Consider the following 17,909-nt stretch of genomic DNA (forward strand, 5'->3'; position numbering starts at 1 on the left):
TAATGGCTGTACTGATAGGAGTACGATGTTTAACCTTTGTACAAGATCAAATGAAAATGCAAATTGATGAAGTTCATCTGTTCACAGATTCTCAGTGTGCATTAAAATGGATTATGTCAACAAAACAGCTTCCAGGGTTTGTTAAAAATAGGGTCAAAGAAATAAAGGAACACAAGAATATCATCTTCCATTTTGTGAAATCTAATGACAATCCTGCTGATATAGCCAGTCGAGGTTGTTCAACAGAAGATCTTGTGAAAAGTTATTCATGGTGGCATGGTCCCGAGTGGCTTTTGCATGACATTTCCAAATGGCCAGTATTAGACCAGTTGTCTAATACTGAAGATGATGAGACTAACAAACCAAAGACCATCGAAAACGATGAGAAAGAAAACAACATCAGTGAAAATTTGAGTTTTTCAGCGTTTGGAGCAATTAACGACTATTTTCCAACATCTGTCCCATTTGGGATAAATCCAATGAAATATTCTTCAGTGACGAAATTGTTAAGTGTCACAGCATATGTGAGAAGATTCATAGGTAAAATGAAAAAAGAAAAATACAGTTCACGAAGTCTCACTTCAAAAGAAATTCAAGAAGCTGAAGATATGTGGATTAAACATGTGCAACATACGAATTTTTCTGAAGTGTATGAATCCCTCATCGGAAAGAAAAAATGCAATCTGCAATTGCAACTTGGTGTGTTCATCGATAAGAATGGTCTTTTAAGATGTAAAGGCCGTTTAGAGAATGCCAGTTTAACGGAGTCTGCAAGAAATCCGTTACTACTACCACGCGATGACTCTTTCACAGTGTTAATCGTAGAAAGAGAACATAAACGTTTGTTTCATTCAGGTGTCTCTCAAACTCTAAGTCAACTTAGACATCGTTATTGGATCCCTAGTTGAAGGGCTACAGTGCGGAAAGTTCTTCGTCAGTGTTTAGTGCGTCGTCGAGTTGAAGGAGGGGCGTACAAAATGCCTCCTATGGCTCCTTTACCTCGTTCAAGAGTTACCGAATCCACACCATTCAGTCATATTGGATTGGACTATCTTGGACCATTATATATAAAGGACAATCAAACCACGTGCAGTTCACCTTGAAATGGTAAAAAAATATGTCAACAGAGGCATTCTTAAACAGTTTTCGGAGATTCATAGCTTGCAGAGGAAAACCACGCGAAGTCATCAGTGATAATGCTTTACATTTCAAATTGGCTAAACATACAATTGAGTTTGTATGGAGCTCAGTTTTGAAAAGTGAGGATGTGCAGAGCTATTGTTCAAGTGAGTGTATTAGTTGGAGGTTTATTGTGGAAATCGCACCCTGGATGGGTGGTTTCTATGAGAGACTAGTTGGAATAACAAAACGATCTCTTCGCAAATCTATCGGAAGAAAGCTTCTAAGCAGCGATCAACTTATTACTGTAATAAAAGAAGTTGAAGCAATTGTAAACTGTCGTCCATTAGTGTATGTTGGCGAAGATATAAATTCTAATATCACACTGACACCTCACTTCACGTGTTTGAACCCAAATATTGGGATTCCCGAGTGTGAAATATCTTCTGAGGACCCCGATTTTAAAGTAATAGAGAGCTCAGCTGATAAGTTGTTAGCAATATGGAAAAGCGGACAAAAACTTTTGGATACCTTCTGGAAAATTTGGAAAGAAGAATATTTGTGTAGTCTAAGGGAAGAACACAAACAAATCTGAAGCAGGGAAAGCCCAAAGTAACGTTCAATCCAAGAGTAGGTGATGTAGTACTAATCAAAGATAACACAACTAGAGGTAGTTGGAGACTAGGAAAAGTCATCAAACTATCAGTAAGCTCTGATGGATTTGTTCGTTCGGCAGAAGTAAAAACTGCATCAAAAAAGTTGCTTAAAAGACCTTTAAGTTTATTATACCCGATTGAAACTTCAAAACTCCTTATCCCAGACACTAAGTCTATAAAACCAATAGAAAAAGAAGAAACTAGAATACGCACTGAGAGAAAAGCCGCAAAACACGCGAAACAACGTTTGAAAAACTGCTTCAATGATAAACTGTCAATAGATGTTTAAAACAATCGATTTGTGTTGTGGTTGGAAATCCGCATACGCGTGCATAAACCATTAAATTATAAATGAAAATACAGTACGAATAATTTGTGAACGAATCAACACTGAATTATCACGTGGTTTTTAGGCGCGAATAATTTGGAGCAAAGATTTAATAAAGGTGTAATTTGGAGCAATACAGCGGTAGTAAATACATGCCGCAAAAATCCCGTGCTTTCCGTGCGACTTACCATGTTCGACATAATTGAATATATATTCATTCATGTAGGTTCTCGATTGCCGGTAGTGAAGACAAAACTATTAGAATTAAATTTAATTGTGAAATAATATAACTATAATAACAGGATAATAATGAATAGGGATTTTAAGAGACACGCTTGTGACTTTTGCAACAAAGATTATAAGCAGAAGAGAAACTTGGTACGACATGTTATGGAAAAACACCATAATTCTTTAGGGAGCTTCCAATGCCCTATAGAAGGTTGTAGCGGAAAAAGTATAAGGAGGGATTACTTGAAACAACACCTAATAAGAATTCATGGAATGGACAAAGAAAGTGCACGAAATAACTTTTATCTGTCAAAACGAACTGGAGATATTGGACTCTTCGCAAAGAAAAACATTGACAAAGATGGTACCGATGAAGGGGATTTGTTTCAAAGACATATTAAAATCAATGTTGCAAAGCCTTACAGTGATGTGGAGGATATAAGCAGTGATGATCTCGTTGTTGATGAAAGTGATAACGATTTAACTGCATTAAAAGACATAACAGAAGAGGAATTACAAGATACTTTAAATTCTGATGATGAAAATAATAATTCAGAGAGAAAAGTGATTATTTCTGATGATGAAAATAATAATTCAGAGAGAAAAATGATGATTGTGGATTTTGAAACTAGTATGCAAAGCATAATTGATGACGATGAGATACCCTTTGATCAAGAAGAAATTGTTTGTAGTTCAAATGAAGATGAAACTGAGAAAGAAAATTCTCACAGTGAAGAAAATGGCGATATATCCTCCAGTGAACAATTTTCTGATATATCTGATGACGTGGAAGATTGCGTGCGTAGTGGAGAAAAGGTGAATAGTGAAAGTGCTCTGAGTGAAGATTGTATGTGTATTGCAGAAAAGATGAGTAGTGAAAACAGTGACGAGTTCTGTGAAATCAATGAAGAAAATTTGTCATGTGAAAATTATGTTTTAATTGCTGATGATGTCTCTAGTGCAGATAGTGATGAAAGTAAAAATAAAAGTGAAGAAAATGGCGATATATCCTCCAGTGAACAATTTTCTGATATATCTGATGACGTGGAAAGTTTAGGTGATAGGATAAGAGGAGTTGATGATTTAAGTATGGAAAGTGACGATGTAGATATTGAGATAGTTGAGATTTCTGATGACGATCATGGACAAGAATTAGAAACACGCACGCTGCGCACGGAAGTTGAGATATGGTCCAGGACAGGATATCGCTACACCTCATTTAGAGGAGATGAACCTGTGTTCTCTAGTGTTGTATATGAGGACGATTACCATTGTTATACAATGAGAAATTAAGATATAATGTGTTGACAAACTGATTTTGATTTTCCTCAAATTTGCAAAAACAAAATATGTTACTTTTTTGTTATTCTTTGTCAAAGACATGTTTTACTAAAAACCTGGAGTTAGTAGATCTATCTTTTGTATATTATATGTAACACATACTCTTTCTTGCTTTGAAGAGATTTTGTTCGTAGAGTGTACGATCATTTATTGAAGAATACTGATTTACTTTTTTGTCGGCCGGAGTGTCGTGAATTACACGATGTTTGCTTTTTATACAAAAATAAAACCGGTCTAAATATGTTATGCTCCTTACATTATGTAATTAGCTGATTATGTAAATATGTAATTTGCTCCATATAATTTGGCGGGAATTGATTCACTTTTATATTACTCCGAATCATGTGATTTATGATTTTTCCATGATATTCAAGACTTTTAGATTTGGCGGGAAAAATTGATATATAAAGAGAATGTAATGTCTCAGTGCTGACATGAAATTCGATATAACAATTAGTTGATAGATGTTAAAATTACAGTGAAAAATAAATTGAATTTAAAAGTGTCTTTCTTGTTTTCAATGTAGAAAAAGTTTAAAAAGGAAAAAAGGGAAAGTTAAAAAATCTATTACATTGAAATTGGCGCTCTCTATTATTAGATGCCCACTCACGAAGGTTCATGCTTGCATCTTCGAAAATTCCTTTGGACATAGTATACAAATCTTTCGCAGCGTCAATGGTGTCTGTTCCCGTTACAACATTGTCCATATAAATATCCTGTTTCAGTTGTTTAGCGACATCATTGTTGTAACTGTCCAAGTGATAATCAATTGTTGCTCCTAATAAGAATGGGCTTGACACAACTCCAAAGGGCACGCGACAGAAGCGGTAAACTTGTCTTTGATTTTGTGTTACTTCTGGGTTTTCTAAATCCTTTAGCCATAAGAATCGCGTGACATCTCTTTGATCTTTCTGTAAGCTGATTTGGAGGAAAGCTTTTTCTATGTCTGACACAATACCGATCGTATGTACTCGAAATCTAAAAAGAATTCCACACAGATCGTTTAGCAGCACGGGTCCTCTGTAGAGAAAGTCGTTCAAACTGCTATTCTCAATCTTTGTTTTTGCTGATGCGTCATACACTATTCTCAACTTTGTTGTTGACTTGCCAGGTTTGATCACTGCATGATGAGGTAAATAATGGGTCAGGCCATTCTTTTTAGAGGTCGGAACTTTTTCTATGATTCCCTTTTCAAGTTGATCTTGTATAACAGAATCATACTTCTGCAACACATCTGGTTTATCTTTGAACCTCGATACTAATGACTTTAATCGTCCAAAGGCAAGAGGACGATTTTCCGGAACTTCTTGATGGTCGATTTTCCAAGGCCATGTAACATGATATCTATTATCCTTGAACACAAGGTTTTCCTTGAAGTCTTCCATCGCTTGATCATCTTCAGATCTTACGTTGGTGGTATCTTTTAATCCTATTGTTTCTATATTCCAAAAGTCCTCGATGTCAGGTGTTTTTGGAACACATTTGTCAACGTTCGTAAACACTTGCGTCTTTGTAATGTTATTGCCATATGATAATATTAACAAGTTTGTATCACTCACATTATCATCTATCTCATTTGTTCTTCCAGAAAGAATCCAACCTAGTTTTGACGACAAGAGATAAAGTCCTGGCTGAATCTCTATTTTATGTCCTAATACTATATCCAGGTAATAATCATTTCCCAACAATAATTCAATTGAGTCTGTGTATTCTTCAGTAGGTATATCGTCCGCTAGACTAAGGTTCTTTATCAACGACCTGAAGTTGTCTCTATCCGATATACGTACTGGTTTCCTTTGAATGCTTCCTGTAATTGCTGGAACTATATTTGCTGTTATTGTGTAATCGTGTCCATCCTTCAACCGAACATTTAACTTTGTAGACATTGTCTTTATCACCTTCGATTTGTCGCTACCAAACGTAACCAGACGAATCTCTTGTTCTTTTGTCCTCTTTAGATTCAGGGATGTTGCCAGTCGCTCAGTAATGTACGTTCTTTGCGATCCGGAATCTAAAAGTATTCTTACATTTTCTTTATTAAGACCTTCTGTGTCCCAAATTTCAGTGCGCGATGTTTGCATCATCACTATTTCATTGGATGATAATAATGCACTTTCATTACAAACACCACCATCTGTTGAATTAATGGGAATTTCTCTTGTTTCTACACTTTCTTCAGACGCGCATGCTCCTTCTTCTAATAAATTAACACTTTCATGAATAGGTGCCTTTCTAAATTTCACTGGGCACAAACTTCTGTGATGTACATCTGATTTATTGCAATGGACACACATTCGTTTGCTTTTACAGTCAGGAGACATGTGTCCTTCTTTTAAGCATTTGTAGCAACATCCCTTGATTTTTGCTTTTCTTTCGTCGATTGTCTTGTACCGTTGACATTCGTCACTCCAATGATTCTTACTACAGAATCTACAGGTTTTCTTCTGATGTTGTTGGGGAGAAGTAGATTCTTTCTTTTCATATGCAGTCAAAGCTCCAGCAGTGGTATTTGCTGTTTGGGGTCCCCTGATGCCTTTAAAGGTATTTGTTGATTTCTGAAATTGTGGTCTCACTCTTCGACTAGGTATAAAATTAGCGTTGACTGGTTTGGGTTTGTCCGACTTTTCTTTTGACACAATATACTGTCGGAGCAATTCACAAAGCTTAGTTAATGTCCACTTGTTGTCTGAGCCTTTCTGTATTTCAAGATGCATAAAAACTTCACTTGGCAGTTTGCTCCGAATGATTGACACGAAAACTTGTTGCTCCAAATTATCATGCATAACCACCAAACTTCTCAAGTGTTTTTGTATTTTGTCGTAGAAAAGTCGCAAACTTTCAGTCGTATCCCTTGGGGACGCAACATTCACCAGTCCCTTATAATGCAAATCTATAATGTCTTGCTGATCTCCAAATCTTTCCTTGAGAATTTGGATAGCAATGTCGTAGTTTTCATTCGACATAACCAATCCAGCGATAGCACTTCGGGCTTCACCATAGAGCTTTTCCTTTAGATAGTTGAACTTGTCAACTGATGACAGCTTGTCGTTTTCATGTACAGCACTGGAGAATGAGTCCCAGAATTCAGTCCATTTGAGTTTATCTCCGTTAAAGGAAATCATGTCTAACTTAGGTAACTTGACTGTATTCTCACTTTTAACTTTCAGGCTATGCTGTTTGTCAAAGAAGCTCTGTTGCATTTTCATTTGCGCTTCTGCTCGTTCTTGTTGTTGTTCGAAGAACGCTGTTTGTAATTTCATCTGAACTTCACACATTTTTTTCACAGCTGAACCCTCTTCGTCTGACACATCCTTAACGATATCCTCTTTTATCTTCCGTTTTAGATCGGTCTGTTTATGTTCCAGTTTATAGACCATACTCCAAGCCCTGTCAAGCAATATCGAATCATTTTCTAGCAATGTTTGAATGAATTCACTATCGGAATCACCAATAACGCTAGCAACTTTTTCTGACTGAACATTAAGCTTATCGATATAATTATTAATCTTAAGTCTAGTTTCATTCACAGTATGTTCAAATTCTTTGCACTCCTCTGGATTCATGCTCTCTATTTCCGTGTCTAACAACATATTTCCAGTTTGTAACTCTTTCTCAATATAATTGAAATAACGTGTGCGCACGCCTTTCAAATATGATAATTCACCCATTTTGACTTTGCAATTATAATTTCAATGTTAACACAATTTCACCCTTTTTTCAATATATTTGGTTTCACTATATATATAAATTTACCTTGAATTTATTCCACATTTTGACTTTATTACTTTTATCACTTGTTATGAGAGACACTATACACTAAATGCCTCGTCACTTTAATTTCTGCTTTTATTTTCACACAAATTTCAGGACACCGAACACATAACTCCTTCTTGTATGAATCGAGAATCTGTTTAAGTCAACTGCAAGATTTTATTTTTTTTTTCTTACAGAAAACTTTCTTTTAAAGAATTTTTATCGAACAGCAATTTTTGACTCTCGATTCCCGGGTTCCGGCGCCAATTTCAATGTAATAGATTTTTTAACTTTCCCTTTTTTCCTTTTTAAACTTTTTCTACATTGAAAACAAGAAAGACACTTTTAAATCCAATTTATTTTTCACTGTAATTTTAACATCTATCAGCTAATTGTTATATCGAATTTCATGTCAGCACTGAGACATTACATTCTCTTTATATATCAATTTTTCCCGCCAAATCTAAAAGTCTTGAATATCATGGAAAAATCATAAATCACATGATTCGGAGTAATATAAAAGTGAATCAATTCCCGCCAAATTATATGGAGCAAATTACATATTTACATAATCAGCTAATTACATAATGTAAGGAGCATAACATATTTAGACCGGTTTTATTTTTGTATAAAAAGCAAACATCGTGTAATTCACGACAAATTCCGTGTTTAATGTCATTTCTTTGTCATATTAAATAAAATGTTATTTTAAATTACATGTTTGAATAAAAGTAGTTCTTCTTTTTTAAATTCATTTACTAATTCTCATTTCTAAAATTATTTATTGCATTAGAACATAACATAACACAATATAAAGTTGATTAACATATCGAAATACATGTTCACAGTTAAGGCCTATGCCATTTTGACAATGTAAAATTCCTATGTAAAACTGATATCGACGAAATAATACGAAAAATGCACGGGGATCAAAAAGAAACTAATAATGTTTAAAAGATGTCTCTCTAAGTAAATTATAAAGTATCATTGACACTCAAATGCGTGTCCCAGCAGTGTACTAGAAGAAAATGCATAGACATTTTGGTACAAATATATGGTACCGTACGTCGCTCATATTTGTACGAAAAACATATTCATCAATCAATGATATGTCAGTGCAAATGAGCTGAGCGTTTGTTTTCTAAGAAAACGTCGTTAAACCGTGTAACACGCGCACCAATTCGTTTTTTTTTTACAAAAATATGTCCGCAATGTTTTCTTCAGTCAACGAAATAAAAGGAGTATCCTTATTGTATAATACGATTAACTTTCTAATCTAAATAAAGCTTCACTTTTTTATATTTTGTATCGATTCGCCGTAAAACCCAACTCACTCACTCACTCACTCACTGTTTTATAACTTCCCAATGTCCGATCTTTCTGATCAATTAACGATCTCTCACAATTACAATTACCGTTTCCGGTAAAGTTGCATGGTTTTGGATGTTCGGACAATCGCCTCGTTTATTTATAACGCTAGATCAAAACTAGTCCAAATTATAGGACGCATGTTTCGGGACAGCGTGATAACTTTTGACTGTCACAGTCCCGTCACGTCCAAGCTTATTCTGCGTATTTCTGTAAGGAAACCCCCAATGAGGTCTGTTTGGAACGTTTCATTGTAATGTACATATGAATGTATTTCTAAAGGTTACTGATCTGATAATGAATTCTTGTTGACATTAAAGAATAAAATTGTCTCGCTGACATTTTTAACGTATGTTTTGTGTTTTGTTTCAAACATTTTAGTGTCATCGGCAGTTCGAAGCGTACTGAAACCGGTGTATCTCGTCGCATATGTTCACATCATATTTCCGAAGATTTATGTCTCTTATTTAAAATTATGAGTTATATTTAACTCATTTGACGTTTCTTTATGGATATTTATGTTTACTTTATTAGAGTCTTACCAGACTTCTATGACTTTTTTTTATATTTAACGGTTCTATTTTGGCATGAATATCACAAACCAGCATCATAAAACGGCAATATTTCAAAATAAAATTGTGAAAAATCTAATTCGGTGACCACCCATTTTCTGTCTACATTTTTAAAGTAAACTTTGTATTCTGCTATTCTTTCCTTTATGTAGATTTGGAAATATGAACTGCTGAAGAAAATATACATTATTTTATAATTGTGATGCTTTTTTTACTTCAAAAACAACAACAAACAAGTGGCATGCAACTATTTCTTGAACCACATTAAAATTTCTTTTTGTTTAGAAGGGAAATAATCATGTCTTATGAGATTTGACGATCAATTATACTTTATGAATCATTTATTTGATTCCTTGATGTTATATGCTATGGCAGACACGCTCTAGATTTCAGGAAACACTTTTTCCCTTGTCATGCATTATAACCTGAAATAAAATGGAAACGAAGTAGGTGACCCCCATATTTCTTTTTATTTAAAGGTTATTTATAGAATGAACTTACAATATATGAAATATGAACAAATCTGTTATTGGGAAAAATGGTGAAATTCTACTAAGTATACGCCTTTAATAACATCAAATTACGCTAAGAAAAAGTAAGTGTCTAGGGTTCGTTCTTATACTATTTTCACTGTTTTATCACCAAAAGAGACTTTGATGGATTTTTATCTGTATATGGGTGGCTTTGCATATATATAAACATATAAACACGGAAACATTTTTTTATAACCAAAATAGCAAAAAACCTGATAAAGACGAAAACATTTAACCCAAATTGCAAAAATAAAATGCTGACCAGACCTGGGATCAATTATTTTCAAAAGTAATCAATTAATTCCAATTAAAATAGAAATAGAAATTAGAATTGTAATTACTTGCTTTTTACAGAAGTAATTAATTAATTACAATTATTTTAAGGAAAATAATTAATTATTTTTTAATTATTTGGCTATATATTCACAAAAAGAAACATGATGTTACTATCAAAGACATATTAATAATGCAGCTTTATAAGTCCTCATTGAATTTCGAAAACATGAACACTTTAAAGTTTACTACTCTGTCAGTGAACACCATTCACAGATTTATAATGCAGTAGCTTGTTTATAAGTCCTTATTGCATTTCAAAAATATTAATGCTTCAAAGTTACTGTCTGTAGTTAATGCAATTCAGTGGCTTAATATTCATCAATGGTCTAGCAACAGTTTCAGGTTCATATCCAGATTACAGACAGACAGACATTCTTTATTTTCCATATCAGGTTATACATATGGCATTACAATTACATGGTGTAACAACATGATCAAAATAAAAGTACAAGAATACATCATATATTATATATACATTAATATCTCTTTTAGATGACCAGCATTAGTGTGAAATTTATACCCCCAGGTGACAACAATCTGTATTTTTGCCAATATTTAATTGCCAATGGTTGTGACAGTTTGTTACATGTAACTGAAGAGTAATTGAACTTAACTGACAATTATTTTGCATTTGTTTGGATTTTAATTAATTAATTACAATTAAAATAATTGATTTTTGTCTCAATTATTAATTACTTTCAATTAATTGAAAAACTGTAATTAATCATAATTAATTAAATTAAACTTGTAATTGGACCCAGGTCTGATGCTGATGACAGTGTAAGTTATCTTTATCTGTTGGTGTGCAGTGATTAAACGTTTTATTTGTGTACTTTGTTTAGAATATTTCCTCTCTAAATGATGCTGTCAACATTCATTGTACACATAAATAAATTGGCTAAAACTCAGGACTTCCCAATTAAGTACGTACATGATTTTTTTTACAGGAAACTAACACACGAAATCATTTTCTTTTCTGCTTATGAATAGAATTGCTCTTACCGATATGATGTTGTTGTTTTTTGTCAACGGACATTTCTTTCTTCCTTCAGAAAAGTCCTGTTTGTTCAATATCGGTTTTTCTTGTAACAAAGATTGACATATAAAAGGACTTGCACGGCTCCTGCCCACTGTCAGATAAAATCCGCTCCGTTTTAATGTGTCAGTGTGCGTATATATTTTTCGACTTTATCAATTTAGTCTTGGAAATAAGTAAATTTTGGAAAATTGTTTCTTGGTAAGATTAAATGTTTTATTTATAAATCTTATTGCATGGTTTTTAAACAAATATTTTATCAAGGTTAGATAGTATACGTGAAACAAAGCCGGGACATGAAGCTCAAATGTAACATGACAAAGACAAATGAAATAAACATATTAATTAAATTTATCAAAGGAACAGAAGCGTTTTGACATACAATAATAAAGACAAAATGCTTTGATTTAAAGATTTGTGTGAAGCTTACCTACAGGACTGAAGTAGTTTAATAAAACAGTTTTGTACAAATATTTAAACAACGAATTTTCAAAAATAGATAAAACATTATATGAAAAGTCGCATTTCCGGACACTTCTAATTTTTTCAAGAAATTTTTGCTCGTGTTTTATTTATTTCGTCCATGAATGGACAGGAAATCAACCAGACACTGAAATAGACAAATATCGTTACGGTAATGCGTATAAACCAACGTTTGTCTACCTTAAATAATATATGTGAAAAATAATGACTCCTTTTTTAGTAATTAATTTAAATTAATTTCTCGCGTTTTAGTCACTATTCATCCTAGATTGGTAATATATTTATTCCAACGTCTCAAAAGCATTCATCATATATAGAATGGAAAGAATTTTATCGCTGTATTTCATATCATAAACTTTACAATACCAGCAGCTTATTTTATATTCGTTTATCATCTGCGATATTAAATGTCCTTTGTCTTTAATGTCGGATTAAAATAAAGTCATCTGGATCTAGACTAGTATACCTTTTCAATAGGTACTAATGTGACCTTATACCGCCATAGTTTTATTTAAAATACACAGAACATATTCAACGCTCCGCCTTCTTTCAGAAATATGGTTTAAATTAAATAAAACATCCCGCATAATAATTTCAAAAGAACAACTGATTTATAGCTTTAGGTGTAAACCGATTTAAAATGATTTAGTAATTATTTGCTTAAGATTATGTCGATTCTAATAAATCTTCGTATACAATAATAAAAAAACTGATGATACAGTACATTCAGCAATACTATTCGTAGTCGCTGCAAAATGCACAAGCGTCGCCACCAATGGCATGTTACCAAACAGTTATAACCAGTCTGTTACATCGTAATGAAAAAGCGTTGGCTGAAATACAAACTTTATTACGTAGTCTTTATTTATCTGAAAAAAATGTTAATTTTGCAGTCATAGGGTTTGTCTTGATTTGAAATTTCAGGAAATATTGTTTCTCACGAAATGTAAGTATCTGTAAGCAGGCTCCAGATCACTGGCACCAGATCAGAAAGAAAATTCCTCCGTACGTGTTATACCCTACCCCTAGGTATTCTATAAGAGCCATGGTCGTGAACGGGAAAATATACTAACCCGTTTCAATCGCGCATTTCATACCTAAAACACGCAGTGCGGTAAATGTGTACTATGGATATCAAACAAGTGGTAATTTATCTTCCATTGTGTACCGGTCACATTTTTTCAATACATCTTATCTTAGAAAAACAACGCGTAGTTTATAGTAATTTCAACATTACACAAAAAACTTGCTTGAACTTCCCTGGTGAAGTTCCGTTCTAGATTACAAAACCAATCTGATTGGCTGTTGTGAAAATGTATGTCAATCGTCATTTTACTACACGTGTTCGCTAAAATGTGAAAATGCAGCAAAATGTGCAAAATGAATAAAATATACAGAACAGATGCAGACCAAAGTACGATTTCAAATTAAAGATCATATACAAGATGAATTTCATTCATCATTTCGAGTTTTAGTGTAAAATTGTGATTTTTTAAAAATCTGTTTTTGTTTGTTTACGTTTCGCCAAACATGTGCGCACTGCCGTGACCTCTAGACCGGATGTTCATTAGGGAAGTTCAAGCAAGTTTTTTCTGTAACGTTGACGAAAGCAAAAAATATGTTGATAATCTCAGAAATATGGAATATTGAGACAATGTGACTGGTGCACGATGGAAGATAAATTATCGCTTGTTCAATATACTAGGTACCTATGCACCGAACTGCGCGTTTAAGTTGAGAAATGTACGATTGAAACGGGTTAGTGCACTTTCCCGTTCATGACCATGGTTCTTATAGAATACCTAGGGGTAGGGTATAACACGTACGGAGGCATTTTCTTTATGATCTGGTGCCAGTGCTCCAGATAAGACGCGTATTAGCGTAAATTACGCTCTGAAATAATGCATATACGCATGTCTGATGATTTTTAGCGAAATTACTAAATTTTACTAGCATATACAAAATCTGAATCGTCTGGATGCTTTACGTAACTGAGCACGGTCCACATTGAATGCACACCAGCATTGAATGGTACTTATCAGGGATGTGGAATTCTTATGACCGACTTGTCCGACATGGTTTTTTTTTGCCGACGAACAAGTAGTTTATTTGTTTTCATTCCCTTTGTCCGTGGACAAGTGAAAATTTGTGGCAAAAATAAAAATATTTTCAAGTATCTCAATATTATTCTAGAAAAAGCTTTTCTGTCAATTATTCCAGTAAGCATGGTCGAAGATTAACAATGGAATGTCTGGCTGTACTTGAGGCATACAACTCGCAGTTCGCGATAGTTTTCACAAAGTTTGCTTTTTTTCTTGCGTCTGAATCAAAATTTAAATAGTGTTGAGTTGTGTCCCTTCGAGTCTTAAAATGCTGACGTATACTGGACTACTTATTGGATAAAATACATCATGGAGAAGTTGGGGTCATTGTGTTTTTTAACTTCTACAAGACATACACGATAAAACAGCTAATTTGCAATTCAGTTAATTTACCATATATAGCTGTTTTGCTCAATACAGGTTTACTACTCATTTGTATATGTTATCTTCTAAAGTTACAAGGATACTAAAATAGTTAGTACGTTTCAAATTACAAAGGATTTCCTTTGGTATTTATTTCACAATAAGCAAGTCCTTGAAGATTACCTTAATTTACCACCTATATATATTATTAAGAATGCACATGAATTATAAAATTGGTATATTTTTATAAAATTCTGAGATATTTTCCAAATAAAAAGAACTGCACTCCATGTATCATTGAAGGTTCCATAAATACATCTGCGGGTGTCCCTAAATTATATTCCAATTCTTGTAATATGTGCAGATGTTTAGTTCTGCTCAGCCCGGAGCTAGAGGGCCTGCAATATTTTTGTTTATGTAGTGCTGTGCGACCTGTGGATGCCACTTTCTCTATTTCTTGTCTAGATTTTCTGCCTTGCTAATTTTCTAAGAACCACATCTTTTCAACTGAATATGTTGAAAAGAACTTAATTTTTATACATTGCAAAAACGTGCCAAAATGTTTTGTAGCACTTTTTTTCTAATTTATCCTGTGCAAAATGACTACTTTATCTAGCTGATATTTCATGCTTTTTTTACCAATGAAGAAACAATCTAAATGGGACTGGCAAGAATTAAAACATTACCTTAAGGTACAATAATGCATGTGTTTGAAAGTCAACATACACTGTTAGGACGGCTTTAAATCAGATATACAGATGCCCATTGCCTTAGTATGTCGTACATTATCAGGGGTGAGCTCTTCGGCAAATGAAAATTCAGTTGTCAAGAATTGTAAGGGAAGAAAGTTAGAAAGACTATTATTGTAACCATTCAGTCGCATCAAATCATTTCGTTCGGAAAGATTAATCATAGACCTTGTCAGAACTTCTGTATCTCCCATATTTTATTCACGATTGACAGATCTGGATTTAAATTCTGAACCGATGAGAGATAAACGTCAAGTAGAAAGTTGAAATCATAACTCAGGCAACATCGGTAAAAGCCTTTGATAAAAAAATATCGTTTTCGAATTTTTCCTCAAACCGAAATGAGTCTATCATTTCGAAATTAGGGTGAAATATCCTGTTTAATGATGAAGGCAAAATTACCAAAAGACAACATATGTACTCATTATTTTGCCAACAAAAGAAATCATGTGTAACAGCCTGTTGGCCGCCGACTTGTAATAATAGACAATGCACTGGCTGAATAACGTATTTGAGACTTATCAATGGCTAATAAGAAGATCTGAAAGATGTTACGCAAGAAATATATCTAAAGGTAGACAGTCTGTCCTCACTTAAAAATCACCTAGAAAAGAAAACTTAATTTAATACAAAATGCCATTACAAAACGTATCTATCATAAATGATCGTGTTGTTTCTTCTTCCTTCCAAAACGGCTAATATCAATGAATCAAATTCAAAAATGTACACTTTTTGAAATTAAGCAAAAGCTATCACGATAAATTGATATCAGATTTACTAGTAGGTCGAACAAAACATTTTTTTTTTCTGTCATAGATTGATAACAATGTGTGTTAGAACTACTACTTCTTGAATATACTTGTCATTGGCTGTAGAATTTTCGAGCTTCTGCTTAATAGCTATAAATAACTTAGACGTTGCAGTTAAGCTGTTGTGCAACAACGCTTGTTAAGTGCTTGTTGATTGTTTTCGTGACCATTCATTACTGTTATTTTGCAAGAGATGTTATTTCGACTTTGATGATAAAAACTTTAATGCTAGACGTCTGTTTCCTGTGGAAATGATGCGGACTGGAAAATGATATACTGTGTTGACATATATCCACGTTCAGTTCAAGTGTCTTAAAATAACAATGATAGATAGTGGCATAATGTCGATAACGTAGAATAAAGCCGAAAATATAAATCGTTTTATGAGTTAATGACAACCAATGCATCAATTTATTAAAACGGAAATGTAACTGTATTTCCAAAGATAGAATACAATATTAAAATTTTTGAAATATTAATTTAAAACAATAACAAATATTATCTATAAATCAGAGTGTAAACGGGGATCTGCGTAAATATGAGCAAATATATCAGAAGCATGCATATGGACCTATACAGATTTCGAGAAGTTTCATTAAAACTGTTCGTGAAAATGTTATCAATATTTTGATTTTCCCACAGTGGGAACAATGTTATTAATAGGTAAAAATTATGATCTTTTGACGATCAAGGGACTTTTTGTTAATATCCCAAACTTCATTTCTGCATAACGTCACATATCTCTAATCTTGTTTTCGGCGAACGCCGTCTAAATTCGTTTTCGTTTCCTATGCCACGTGACTTCAGTTTGCAAATCAAACTACTTGATAACGCATTATAGATAATTTATCAAAATGGAAGATTTATGTAACACTCTGCCTGATTGGACGAGAGTGTCAATTTCTTTCACTCTGTTGATTGTGCTACGCTGAGTGAAATGTAGACAAAGCGTTTATCCTAAACGACGCTGTTCACAGTTTTAAAGCTAACTTTGGCTCAGTATATTTAGCAAGAATATTGATATATCTCAAAATGATAAGTAAGTTTAATAAATATGATAAAAACCTGTTCAAATACCAACATATGTCAAATTAAAGAAAGAGCTGAATACGGTCTGCGTATCACATGAATAAGGGTGTGATAAGAGTCTTTTATGTAGAGAAGTGCTTTTTAAAAGATTTTCCTTGTTACAATTGTCGTCTGTATATGAAAAGGTTTCTTGCTTTTGTGACTTATTCAGATTGCATATTAAAATGAGTACTTGTTTGCTTTGATATATTTGTTATAAATTATTTAACTGATTTATTATATATGAATATTTTTCTTTAGTATTGTATGCAAATATTGAACTCAGTTGAAATCTGTTTTATTATATATATGCTATATAATGACTGAATCTCATTACACTGAAATGAAGGTACGCTGCATACAGTTTATCTATGTGATATGACTATGGTCAAACTTTCCTTATGAAACAAAAATATTGAAATAATTACAATTGTATGTTTTGCTTGACCTTCACTTTTTTTATAGGTGTGACGTCATTGTCCAAAGATTCGTGAATAGCGAATATGCTTTTGTTAAAGCGGGATCAGTTGGCTTATGTTAGAAATAAATATAAATAACAAATAAAAAAATCCTTTATTTGATTTTTTTCTAATGTATTCTAATCAAACTTGATTTGTAGCCAAATTTGTTCAGCTGGGACATTTGACCCCTTTTAGGGGCTGCTAGAGCTAAAACTAGAAATGCCTTTATACAGCGTCTCATGAACAGCTTGGTGGATCTTTGTCATACTTGGTCTGGAGCATCATTATAAGGTCTTCTTCCAAATTTATTTATATAGGAACTTGGGCCCTATTAGGGACCACTATAGCTAAAAGTAGATATGCCTTTCTTCGCATTTACCACTAAAATGTAATGGATTTTTATCAAACTCGATGTGTAACAATATCGTAAGGTCTCCTGCTATTTTGTTACAAATGGGGATAGGGACCAATTTAGCTAAAAATATAAACACGTTTAATGACCTCGCTTCATGAATCTTCATCAAACTACTGCTGTAATTATTCGCCTAAGGATAAACGAAACAAAATTGCAACCCTACGAAACCTTTGCGAAAAATTAAAATAG

At 33.3% G+C, this 17,909-nt stretch overlaps 4 protein-coding genes across 4 annotated transcripts in view; 3 read left to right on the top strand and 1 right to left on the bottom strand.

The window, feature by feature from the left end:
- The first annotated feature begins 2 nt into the window (after positions 1 to 2).
- LOC128548903 (uncharacterized) lies at positions 3 to 908 on the top strand. The gene has a single exon (XM_053524525.1). It carries the CDS (start codon positions 3 to 5, stop codon positions 906 to 908), a length of 906 nt encoding a protein of 301 aa, XP_053380500.1.
- A 209-nt stretch (positions 909 to 1,117) lies between these two features.
- On the top strand, positions 1,118 to 1,714 carry LOC123561980 (uncharacterized). The gene has a single exon (XM_045354641.2). The coding sequence runs from the start codon at positions 1,118 to 1,120 to the stop codon at positions 1,712 to 1,714; it is 597 nt and encodes a 198-aa protein (XP_045210576.2).
- A 2,006-nt stretch (positions 1,715 to 3,720) lies between these two features.
- LOC123561982 (uncharacterized) lies at positions 3,721 to 7,340 on the bottom strand. Its single transcript, XM_045354643.2, has 2 exons — positions 4,283 to 7,340; positions 3,721 to 3,728 (listed from the first exon to the last, which is right to left on the bottom strand). Exons 1-2 carry the CDS (start codon positions 7,338 to 7,340, stop codon positions 3,721 to 3,723), a joined length of 3,066 nt encoding a protein of 1,021 aa, XP_045210578.2.
- Positions 7,341 to 11,376: 4,036 nt separating this feature from the next.
- Positions 11,377 to 17,909, top strand: part of LOC123563257 (substance-P receptor-like) — a 32,195-nt gene continuing 25,662 nt past the window's right edge. Inside the window, exon 1 of the mRNA XM_045355953.2 lies at positions 11,377 to 11,471. The gene's annotated coding sequence lies outside the window, so the exon portion shown is untranslated. The remainder of the gene's footprint in view (positions 11,472 to 17,909) is intronic.

This window comes from Mercenaria mercenaria, chromosome 2 (genome assembly GCF_021730395.1).
Source record: "Mercenaria mercenaria strain notata chromosome 2, MADL_Memer_1, whole genome shotgun sequence".
In the NCBI taxonomy this organism is placed as follows: domain Eukaryota; kingdom Metazoa; phylum Mollusca; class Bivalvia; order Venerida; family Veneridae; genus Mercenaria; species Mercenaria mercenaria.

Excerpts from the sequence above, each read along its gene's own strand:
- LOC128548903 (XM_053524525.1), top strand. The coding sequence starts at position 3 with ATGGCTGTACTGATAGGAGTACGATGTTTAACCTTTGTACAAGATCAA.
- LOC123561980 (XM_045354641.2), top strand. The coding sequence starts at position 1,118 with ATGTCAACAGAGGCATTCTTAAACAGTTTTCGGAGATTCATAGCTTGC.
- LOC123561982 (XM_045354643.2), bottom strand. The coding sequence starts at position 7,340 with ATGGGTGAATTATCATATTTGAAAGGCGTGCGCACACGTTATTTCAAT.